Source organism: Perkinsus marinus, assembly GCF_000006405.1.
Source record: "Perkinsus marinus ATCC 50983 genomic scaffold scf_1104296967842, whole genome shotgun sequence".
Lineage (NCBI taxonomy): Eukaryota > Perkinsozoa > Perkinsida > Perkinsidae > Perkinsus > Perkinsus marinus.
In genome coordinates this window covers 77432-88528 of record NW_003203396.1, presented here as the reverse complement: position 1 = coordinate 88528, position 11097 = coordinate 77432, and the positions used below count along the sequence as shown (strand labels likewise).

General features: G+C 41.6%; 2 protein-coding genes across 2 annotated transcripts in view; both read right to left on the bottom strand.

Moving 5' to 3' along the window:
• Positions 1-6771, bottom strand: part of Pmar_PMAR004200 (DNA repair helicase, putative) — a gene marked incomplete at both ends in the record, with an annotated part of 10683 nt that extends 3912 nt beyond the window's left edge. Inside the window, 14 exons of the mRNA XM_002768563.1 lie at positions 203-300; positions 1174-1317; positions 1368-1517; positions 2161-2261; positions 2309-2354; positions 2613-2699; positions 3102-3248; positions 3296-3417; positions 3462-3568; positions 3672-3778; positions 4055-4185; positions 4675-4800; positions 5277-5411; positions 6700-6771. Coding sequence (XP_002768609.1) covers positions 203-300; positions 1174-1317; positions 1368-1517; positions 2161-2261; positions 2309-2354; positions 2613-2699; positions 3102-3248; positions 3296-3417; positions 3462-3568; positions 3672-3778; positions 4055-4185; positions 4675-4800; positions 5277-5411; positions 6700-6771 — 1573 coding nt within the window. The remainder of the gene's footprint in view (positions 1-202; positions 301-1173; positions 1318-1367; positions 1518-2160; positions 2262-2308; positions 2355-2612; positions 2700-3101; positions 3249-3295; positions 3418-3461; positions 3569-3671; positions 3779-4054; positions 4186-4674; positions 4801-5276; positions 5412-6699) is intronic.
• An 826-nt stretch (positions 6772-7597) lies between these two features.
• Positions 7598-9060, bottom strand: Pmar_PMAR004199 (hypothetical protein). The gene has a single exon (XM_002768562.1). The coding sequence runs from the start codon at positions 8704-8706 to the stop codon at positions 7939-7941; it is 768 nt and encodes a 255-aa protein (XP_002768608.1). The 5' UTR covers positions 8707-9060; the 3' UTR covers positions 7598-7938.
• Positions 9061-11097: the final 2037 nt, after the last annotated feature.

The following is an 11097-nucleotide window of genomic DNA, read 5'->3' as shown; positions in this document are numbered from 1 at the left end:
TGCGGGTCATATATACCTATAAACGAGGCACTCTACTACAACATGTTAATCAAATGTATATGTCTTATATAACGGAGTTTCACCACCCTAGTGATACGAGAAACACATTTCACGACTACTGCATATCACCGCGAATATCGCGTTTTTCACAACGAGTTTTACGAGCCACTTCGCGTAAAACTCCAATAAAACTTCCACTTACCCTCAGCTTCGGGACAAGGGTCTGTAAGAACAGCAAAGCCCTTCGAATGCAACGACGCCAGTGTACACAGATCACATATCTTCGTCAACGGTGAGAACCTAACAGGGCGAACTCATTTAACTTCGCGAGAAAATTATCCATACAGTTTCATAACAATTGGGAAAATGATCTTCCTAATGTGATGACACGCAGTTCACAATGTTCATAAGGAGTTCCTCAGAAGACATTCAAGTTTCACATATAAAAAATACTACTACATATCACCGCGAATGTTTGGTTTTTCACATCGAGTATAACGCCACTTCGCGTAAAACGGGTTGTGAAACTTCATTATTTTGTCAATACAGGACTCGTATATAAACCACATTGAACAAGCTTTATAGAAAAATTATTCAAAATCATTACAGATCATATAAAAAAGTAAGAGTAGTTATGGTATTACTCAACTAAGCGTGGGGGGAGAGGGAATATGCACATGGTCAACTAAATGTGTTGGTGACAATATGAAAATTTTGGTGAAATTTCGGGAAATTCTTGTACGTTTTCACAACAGTGCGCGCATATATATTTCTATAGGAAACTCCTGAGCTCAGCTGAGGAGAGCGAACACTGTAGTGAACATACGATGAAGAGGTGTAGTAAAATACGCATATGGTCACCCACACGTGCTGATGACAATGATAAAATCGTGGTAGTTCTCCCTTCTCGTAAATTTTCAAACTATCGTGAGGAAAATCCTGAACTCTGCTGACGAAAAGAAACATATATATCGAAACTGTGTGCATATTTTCCGCACTAGGGCACACTGGAGTTTCACCATGTAAAGTGGCGTAAAACTCCGTGAAAAACGCGATATTCGCGGTGATACGCAGTAGTCGTGAAATACGTTCTTAACTAGTGCTAGTGAACCTCCACTGTATATACCAACAAACAGATGTTCATTTCCACACATTTTATCAACCACAACTCACTCGTCTATATCAGTAATCTTCAGTGTATTCATAAGACTCCTCAAACGGGCATCAAAAGCCTTCATCGTTCGAGCTTCTATAAACTGCTGCGATTCCAGCTCGTGTAAGAACATAAGCGGACCTTCTGCTCGAGCCTTGTCAACTCTGCACATGATAAAAATTCCTAATTTTCCATATTCCCCTGATGAATTCACCTGATATACGCTCTCAGGAATGCACAAACTTGCTGAAGTACTCCCAAAAAATGTTCAGCTTGACGAACATTGCCAGGAATCACCAAATGTGAAACGCCAGAGACAGCTTTCTTCAGCTCATTGGGACCAAACCGCAGTGCACTGATTGACCTAAAACGCATATTTACTATCACATTGAAATCAATCTCGCTAAACAGTCTACGTTGTTAAGTTAACCATCATATTTTCACTTCCGAAAATTTCATCAATTATATCGCAATTTTCGCAGTTATCAATTTCATCAAAAATATTCCAAATTTTTCCCGCAAAAAAACCACATATATCGGCTTTCGAGAACCGACCTCAACAGTAGAGTATAACAATTTCAAATTTTTCGCGAAAGCTGGGAAAAAGTGAGAATTAGCATGATAATAAGCAACATCTCAACAATGGAGTTGCACCCTAGTGATATGAAAAACACTAGTGAAAAAAAAATCTAATTTCACACTTCACTTCGCAGAGAAAAAGTGTGTTATCGGTCGCGGACACTTATATTTTACAAGCAGGATTACACCACTTCACATAAAACGGGTTGTGAAACTCCAATCTAGACCGAAGACAATATTATGTTCAAAAAAAATTCTGGTCAAAAATTCCCAAAAATTTACCAAAAAAATCGACAAAAATGAAAAAAAATACACTTAATGGTGGGTATGAAAAACACTAGTGAAAATGATATCGCCTTTTTCACAGAGTATCACAGAGCCACTTCACGTAAAACTAATTGTGAAAACTCCAATTCCCACAAACTCACTCATCCTCCTCAGACATCCCCGACGCTGGTGCCAACCCGCGCATTAAGTTCTCGACCTCAGCCTTCAATCGGGCTTCGTCAACTTTTTTTAACTGGGTAACCTATCGTGAAGAAGTAAACGCAGTCATCAATCAGTTTTAAAAGCTACCTCATGCTGTAGCCGCTTCACATTGCTACTCGCCCGATCGATCGTTCTACAGAGGGAAAGCAAGGTACTTTCTCAAAGACCACATTAATACCGACAATTCTCACAAAATACAAAATTCTTTTTTTTCGTAAATCCTCTACTACCAATGGAATTTCACAACCCGTTTTACGTGAAGTGGCTCGATATTCGCGATGATATGCAGTAGTCGTGTAATATATTTTCCACTAGTATTTTTCATATCACTTGGGTGGTGAAACTCCTTAAGGGTAAATTTTTTTTTCCGGAATAACAACACCGCTCTTACTTTCTATCAACTGTAACCGTCAAAGCATCCATACAAATATCATCGATATTATGCGCCTCGTCGAAAATCACAACCGCGGGTTCAAACCTAACACATAAACTCAATGAAGTTTCACCCGTGATATGGAAAACACTAGTGAAAAAATATTTCATCACATTTCACTTGCGCCAAAAACGCGTTTAACCAGTGAATAACGCGTGCTGTGTTTCACGTAAAATAATGTCATTCCTCCAAACTTCATATCGCGTTTTTCACATGGAGAAAAACGCGTAAACCTTCACGTAAAACGCGTAAACCTTCACATAAAACGCGTAAAACTTCACGTAAAACGCATAAAACTTCACGTAAAACTTCACATAAAACGCGTAAAACTTCACAAAAAACGCGTAAAACTTTACATAAAACCGTAAAACTTCACGTAAAACGCGTAAAACTTCACAAAAAACGCGTAAAACTCCACGTAAAACGTGTTAAACTCCCTCAACCTACTGCTGATCATCATCATTATTATCAACACCCAACGCAGCCGGTCTCTCCTCCCCCTCCTTAGCAAGTGCACCATGAGTCATCACGCCTCTACCAGAAGCCTCTCCAGCAATCAACGCCGACGCCGACACTCTCGGGTCCAACACGTATCTGAGTTGACAAAGGTGTGGTATGACTCCTAGTGAATTGTCCCCTACTGATAATTAAATACAATCACATCAGCATGGCGTAGGAGGCGTTTGCTCATGTAATAAGGACACCAGCCTTCAGCTCCTCCAGCTACCCTTAGATCCTCCAACGTATACACTCCACTAGGAATCTAAATCAAAAAATTGGACAAAAAAATTTGCCAAAATTCAGTACCGCAAACTTCTTTTTCTCCTCGTTTGATGCCGATTCACTGTCATTATTATAGCGCTTACCAACACCTCCGATCAACTCGTCGTACTGCTCAAAAAAGGAACAACGGCCTGTGGAGGTGCTTGAACTGAGCACGAAAAACTGCGTGGAAAAAATTCTCAAGAAATACCAAACCGGTTTGCAGTGTAGGAAAATATGCACATGGTCAACTACATGTGAGAAAATTCTGCGAAAACTTTTGGGAAATTTCTATTGGTTTCTGTACATTTCTACCCGAGTTAGCTTTGGAAACTCCTGAGCTCAGCTGAGAAAAGCGATTACTGTACATATATTCCCCCAACACTGTCGGTTCGCAATTTTGTATAAAATTCCACAAAGGTTTTCTGTATTCACTTCGCATTGGAGTTTCACCACCCTAGTGATATGAAAACTACTAGTGAAAAATATATTATCACCGCGAATATCGCGTTTTTCACATAAAATTACGCCATTTCGCGTAAAACGCGTAAAACTCCATTTCAGAAAAATACAAAAAACAATCACCCGCATTTCAAACAATACCAAACCACCACCAACAACTAGGGAGAACTTAATACCTTTTTTTATTCAAGAAATTACTCGTCATTTCCCTGCACTTTATATCAATTTTATCGCGATCAGCTTGGTTTGCCACGTCGGGGTGGATGCACATATTACGACGCGCGGATAAACCGATACCCAGAAATTTCTGAGAAAAAAAAACTAATATTAACAAGAAAATTATGCCAAATGTGGTGCAATTTCACCACCCGTTTTACGTGAAGTGGCGTAATACTCCACGTAAAATACGCGATATGAAGTGAATTCAAAATACTTCGCAAATCAAGCTGGACATGAAACTCTATTTCACGTAAAACACATCACTTGTTTTCACGCGCGTTGTTCACTGCTAAGCTGCAGAGTGAGATGTGAAATATGCTTTTCACTAGTGTTTTTCATATCACGGTCGTGAAAGTGCAGTGTACACCTACACAAACGAATTGAAATATAAATGTTAAAACATATTTCTGGTTTCCTCACCCGAGCTCAGAATTTTTCTCACAACATTTTGAAAATTTACTCACGATTTTGTGTGAAAATCTACGAAAAAAAACAACAACAATATACAAAATTTTCACCAAAATTGCACATGAAGATGAAAAACTTCAACAACAAAACGACGGACGACTGAATTCACCTGAGGCGCCTCATCAGGCTTTTCACTTGCGAGGACACGCTCTCGGTATTCTATCACCAACTTCAGCTCTCGAATGGCTTGGTTCATCTCTGGTACAGTCCGCGTACAGTACACCAACTTGCCCATCTAAACAGCATCATTATCAGATCAAAATACATTCAACTTTTACGTGAACTTGGTTATATGCAGTAGTCGCGAAATATGTTTTTCACTAGTGTTTTTCAAATCACTAGGGTGGTGAAACTCAGTGAAAAACGCGACGTTCGCGGTAATATGCAGTAGTAGTGAAATATGTTTTTCACTAGTGTTTTTTTCATAGAACTCCACTACATGCGATTTGAAGAGAGAATTTTTCGATTATATATATATTTTTAATATCAAAGTATATTGGAGTTTCACAACCCGTTTTACGTGAAGCGGCGTAAAACTCGGAGAAACACGCGATATTCGCGGTGATATGCAGTAGTGGTGAAATATGTTTCTCACTAGTGTTTTCCATACCACGGTTCGTGAAACTCCAATCTTGTTTCTAGATTTTCTATACGAAAATTCCGGTCGACCTTAACAGCAGTTGAAAATTCGGATAACACAAAACTGCTCACCTGTGGATGTGAGAGTTGATAGCTCGTAATAAGGCTCATAATAGTAACTGTTTTCCCCGTACCAGTAGGCATTTCGATGAGGCCTTGTCCATGTGATGCATCCAGTGCTTGTTTTAAATAGTGCATGTATTGTACCTGAGTAACGTGCCTCAGAAAATTTCAAATTTTCCACAAAATTCAACTCACTTCGCAAGAGCGTATTAGATATCAAATAGTGGAGTTTCACAACCGTGAAAATGATATTTCACGACTACTGCATATCACCGCGAATATCGTTCTTTTTCACAGAGTATTACAGAGCCACTTCACGTAAAACGGGTTGTGAAACTCCAATAACATCAATCGTAGAAATTATTTTCCACGACCTTAGCATTTTTAAATATCAACAAGTACTATTAACCCGATGCTCATCAAAAAAATTAAAATTTCAATTTTTTTTCAAAGATTCAGGAGGATAAATTTTCCCGAATTTTTGGAAAAAAAAATCAAAACTCAGGAGAGGTCAAGTTTAAACCGAAAATCAATAGAGAGTTTAATACTACTTTATATAAAAATAAACGCGCTATAACGACATGATCCGCAGAATATACAGCTGAAAACTCCACGTGGGCATAATAGAGCGTTCGAACCGTACGAGTGAGAGCGTAGATTGTTGGCAAGAAATGCTGATGATTTTATAATATATTGGAATTTCACCCTAGTGGTATGAAAAACGCTAGTGAGAAAATTATATTTCACTACTACTGCATATCACCGCGAATATCGCGTTTTTTACAAAGTATCACGCCACTTCGCGTAAAACGGGTCGTGAAACTCCACTATGTTGAGCCCATCACTAAAGTCGTTATGAAAATGATCAAGAATAGATTTTTCAACAATTTTCTGATAATCACTACAGGGATATCTCTAGAAGTGTTGAAATGTAAGCCTCGTAAAATATAGCGCTTTGTTTCGTACGCCTTTTACTGCATTTACAGTGTAAAAATATATGAGCTATGATTATTGCACTGTGCTTGCGACGTAAAATTTTACATTTAGTAGTATTCGTGAATCACCATCGAGGCACAAGGCAAAAAATAGAGTTTCACCACCCTGGTGGTATGAAAAACATATTTCACGACTACTGCATATCATCGCGAATATCGTCGTTTTTCACCGAGTTTTACGAAGCCACTTCACGTAAAACGGGTTGTCAAACTCCAATGAGATCTGAATATCATTTTACGCACCCAAAACATGTGTATTATCATATTCGTATTTTCCATAAATGAGTTTCACCCTAGTGATATGAAACACACTACTGAGAAAGCTATTTCATAACTGTGCTATCGATCGTGGGAGCATATCTGTCTTAAATTTACAAGTAGTGTTACCACACAGAGACGCGAAACTCCGTAAAATATTAAAACCCTCCCTATACTACCTGTTCTGGGTAGATAGCATCGTACGGGAACAGCACCCTAAGCCCGTCGATGTTGAGATTTGGTATTCCCATGAAGACCCCGAGGAGAGGCAGAAACGAAGGACCAGGAGTAACAACAACAACAACAAGTTTATCGAATTCGAGCAGTATTACACGAGACTACAACGCAACTACAGAATGTGTTTTTCTTGAATAACCGTTTGTGCAAGTTGAATATTCAGAAATAAAAACCCATACCACTCGTTGTTAAAAAAACAGCTTTTCTAGAGCTAGCGGCAGGTGCAATAACGCAGCTATTACTCGTGTGAAATAACAACAAAGTGCTACCTGTTCTATTAACAAGTCATTTCCTGCCGAGCGTAAAATTTGAATTTTTCGTGAGTGCCATTGAGTTTTCCAACAACTCTAACACCATCTGGGAGCTCTTCACAAGAGCTTTCGAATGCTATGACGTATTTTCTGAATACTCGATATTTTTCGCACAGAAAACACATTCAAAAACTCTGTGACTCTTATATCTTCATTGTAATATAGAGGACCGGTAAGACACTATCACCGACAGTGCACGCCGGAGGATGCAAAATAAAATGCTACCATAAATGCAGGAAGTACGTGTCCAAATTGAAGTTCCTAAATTCGTTTTGTTTTCACAAAAAGTTTTGAAATTGAAATCATGCATTGTCACTGGAGTAATAATATTCAACCATACACTCGTGTTGAAGCATACCTGCTCATCTTCCTAAACGAGAAGGACTGGGAGACCTCTATTACTCCACACTGTGGAGTCCACGCTTTACTTTCATAACAAATCAAGTGCAAAAACCATGCAGGAAATGCACTATAACCCGTGTCGGGGTATCGGTTGATGAACTCTAAGAACAACACAACAAGGGAACTCGAGCTAGAGCAACCAATACTACGACCCTAGGACAATAACAATAAGCGCACTACCTGCACTTAAGTTCTGTACGAATACCACAGACTTAGCAGCACAGTAATCGATATTGGGCTCATTCGCTATACTGAGGAAGGCGAAGGTTTGATGAGATTACAAGGGTGCAGGCAAACTGGACCCACAACACCTCGTCCCCCCCAAAACCTGAGCCAACCCTCAGACTTCACAATAATAAGGACGATGACAATAGCTGACGGAAAGATAGAGTCTAGCAAAGGTCAACCGAGCCACGATACACGGGTATCGAGGCTACGGGACAGAAAATAAGCAAAAGATCCACTTTCCTAATTGAGGCCACGATAGTTCCAACCAGGCCACCTGGACGGGACGAAACGGGTATCAGCCGTACGGTAATAGTCCAGAAGGGGATACACTACTTCTTCCAATCCAGCATTGAGACCAGTACGACGCCAAATATGATTAATGGAGACGTTCTCATAGTCCACATTGTAAGGATAAGCATACTGCTCGGCTAATAACCACTCATGCGGGCGGATATCCCGAAAGAACTGAGGCCAACGGTAAAATCGAGTGAAAGGCAACGGGGCATTCTCGAACTGATTCTTCGCCACCTCGTACTTGTAGAGAAGATCGACAAGGGCTTCAGGAGTATCCAGTCCAGAACGGCGTCCCCGTTGGTCCCACAAGTTCAAGTCGAAGGAGCGGTTGCTCCGAGCGACGAAAGTATATGCTCGAGGGCGTAAAGGTCGTTCTCGGGACAAACGCATAATCCTATGAACACTTAGCTCAGTATGAGCGGGACAACAGCAAAGAACAGTACACTCACTCCTCGGCTCACCATAACGATGCCCATAATCGCAGTGTATGGTTACAGCGGTGGCGGGGATATCAGCACTATGCAACCACCGAAGAATGGCAGGGGCCGCCGGAATATAGGGAGGAGGATATGAGTCATCCTCACGGGACACACCGCGATAGGGGCCAGCACTCAACCCGGAGAGTAGCAAACAACGTCCGGCACAATCTTCGTCAAGAGACGACACCACACCAGCCACCTTAAGATCTTCGAAGATGATCGTGGACCCCAACATGCGGGACGAACAGCGAGTGTCCCCAAAGGTCTCCCAGTAGTCATGCCACTCATGAGACTGATAAGCCTCGACTGAAACGGCGGTGGGAGAGCGTGTAAGCCAGGTAGCATCTTCACGGGCAGAACCTCGAAGACAAATAGTGTCCCAAGCACGTGACTTCGGGACAAAAGGCGAAGGGATTGTCCAACCCGGATGCCGTAAGCCAGCTCGCGCAATAGCACCGTCTATGTCCCAATCGAAGGCAGGGGGTACTGTAGGCAGAGATGTCGGGGCAGAAGAGTCATCGGGCCCGTAAAAATCCTCTGGATGAGGACCCGCATTGGCCACACGATTGAGTTCATCTACCTCCTCAGTAGTATAATCCCGGTGCTCACCCACCGGTCGATAGATACCATCGTCCCACAAAACCCAAGCGTCGTCCTCCACCAAAAAGGTGTCGGGGTATCGGTTGATGAACTCTAAGAACAACACAACAAGGGAACTCGAGCTAGAGCAACCAATACTACGACCCTAAGACAATAACAATAAGCGCACTACCTGCACTTAAGTTCTGTACGAATACCACAGACTTAGCAGCACAGTAATCGATATTGGGCTCATTCGCTATACTGAGGAAGGCGAAGGTTTGATGAGATTACAAGGGTGCAGGCAAACTGGACCCACAACACCCGGCACTATCCCCGGAGCGAAGCGACGCGGGCTGCTAGTACTATCTATGTGACGCAAGAGTTAAGTTTTCATATAAGAATAATATTAACCTCCAATTTACCTTGTGTATGAAATACTACTGGGATGGAACCAACCAGCCAAACAGAGTATTCAAATTGTCGTTTCTAAACTTCAAAGTGAAGTTGTTTTGGAAACAGTCAATTATCACGAGAACATGATAAACGTAGCCATGCAAAACAACAAATCGTCTTAATCTGTCTTATTCAGCGAGCCGGGGGCAAGTACTGAGCAGTCAAACTGGACGTTTTTTTACTTTCATTTCGCTCGCCATTCCAAAATAGGCGTTGAAAAAAAAGTTAATTTTTTTCCGACCCCTTCTCGAAATTGAAGTTCCGTTGGATGATATACAAAAGGAAGACAAGTTGAAGGGTAAACCCGAAACCCGACAAGGCAACCAGAAACCCGAACTGTTATACAGGTGAAATCTGTTATCAAAGGCAACCAGAAACCCGAACTGTTATACAGGTGAAATCTGTTAACAAAGGCAACCAGAAACCCGAACTGTTATACAGGTGAAATCTGTTAACAAAGGCTACCAGAAACTGCTGAGAGCGAACGACGAGCCTCCTTGGATTTTGTCGTTCTTCCTTGGATTTGGTAATTTACCCTAATTCCGCCCCCACCCGTACAAATAGAAGTTACTATTGCTCAAATAGGTTTCTGAGAAGATGGCTACTGTCCGTTTGATATTGTTAACAGCATAGAAGCTATTTGATCAGGGTTTGCTGCGCACAGCGAAGATTTTAAGATTCCTTTGAGCAATGTGAAAGGGTACTCTACAATTTGTGCTAGGGTGACACTACCATCCATGTCCTACTAGAGGATAAATACTCTTCAAATTGGACGCTCTATTGACCGCACGCACTCATTGATGACACTTCTGTTGGTGATTTGCCCGTTGAGCTAACACTACACTGCATATGAGAAGAATGCCTTACAAGGCCTTTTTATACTTAGCCGTCGAGGACTATCTTCATCATAAGCTTAGCTGAGGGATTCCTCCAACCTAGAGAGACATATTGTGTGTTACGGAGGGTCGGTGACACAGACCTGTAAACATGAACGATATCAAGACGCCCTGTTGGCGTTTTCATCGCTACACAGCTCTACACCACAAATCGACACACGTTGGAGATTTTTTCTTCGCTCCAAGGAAGATTCACATCCCCACATCTACTCCTAGATGGGCAATATGAGAACGACTGAGAAACATATGAAGTCGTTGTTGTTGTTGAATACTACAACCTCACCTTAGCACACGAGAGTAAACACCGACCGTTGGATGCACAGAAAGGTTCTACTAGAACCCCACCGACAGGTGAGGGACATTCGTCGTCGAAAAGGCACTCAGTAGTGCAAATCGTAGATGTTAAAATATAGTGACCATCGGAAACCTCCTTCTAAAAAAAGTGATTTTTCAGCCTCGTAATAGGAAAACCAGCGTGTCACTCACTGTTGAGAAGAACGGGGCAACTCCATTCGGGCAGGTGCATCCTTTAACCCCTTCTTTGGTGAGAGAACACTTGCCACTGGGTTTACCGTAAGGATCTGTAAACCACAACTGCTTCATCAGTCCAACATCATCGGTTAATGTCGTACCCATCTCGGCTGTTCTGAGCTTTTCCCACTGTCTCGAGGCACACGGGAGAGCCAAAGCTATGA

Coding starts and splice junctions, on each gene's coding strand:
- Pmar_PMAR004199 (XM_002768562.1), bottom strand. CDS start 8,706: ATGTTGGGGTCCACGATCATCTTCGAAGATCTTAAGGTGGCTGGTGTG.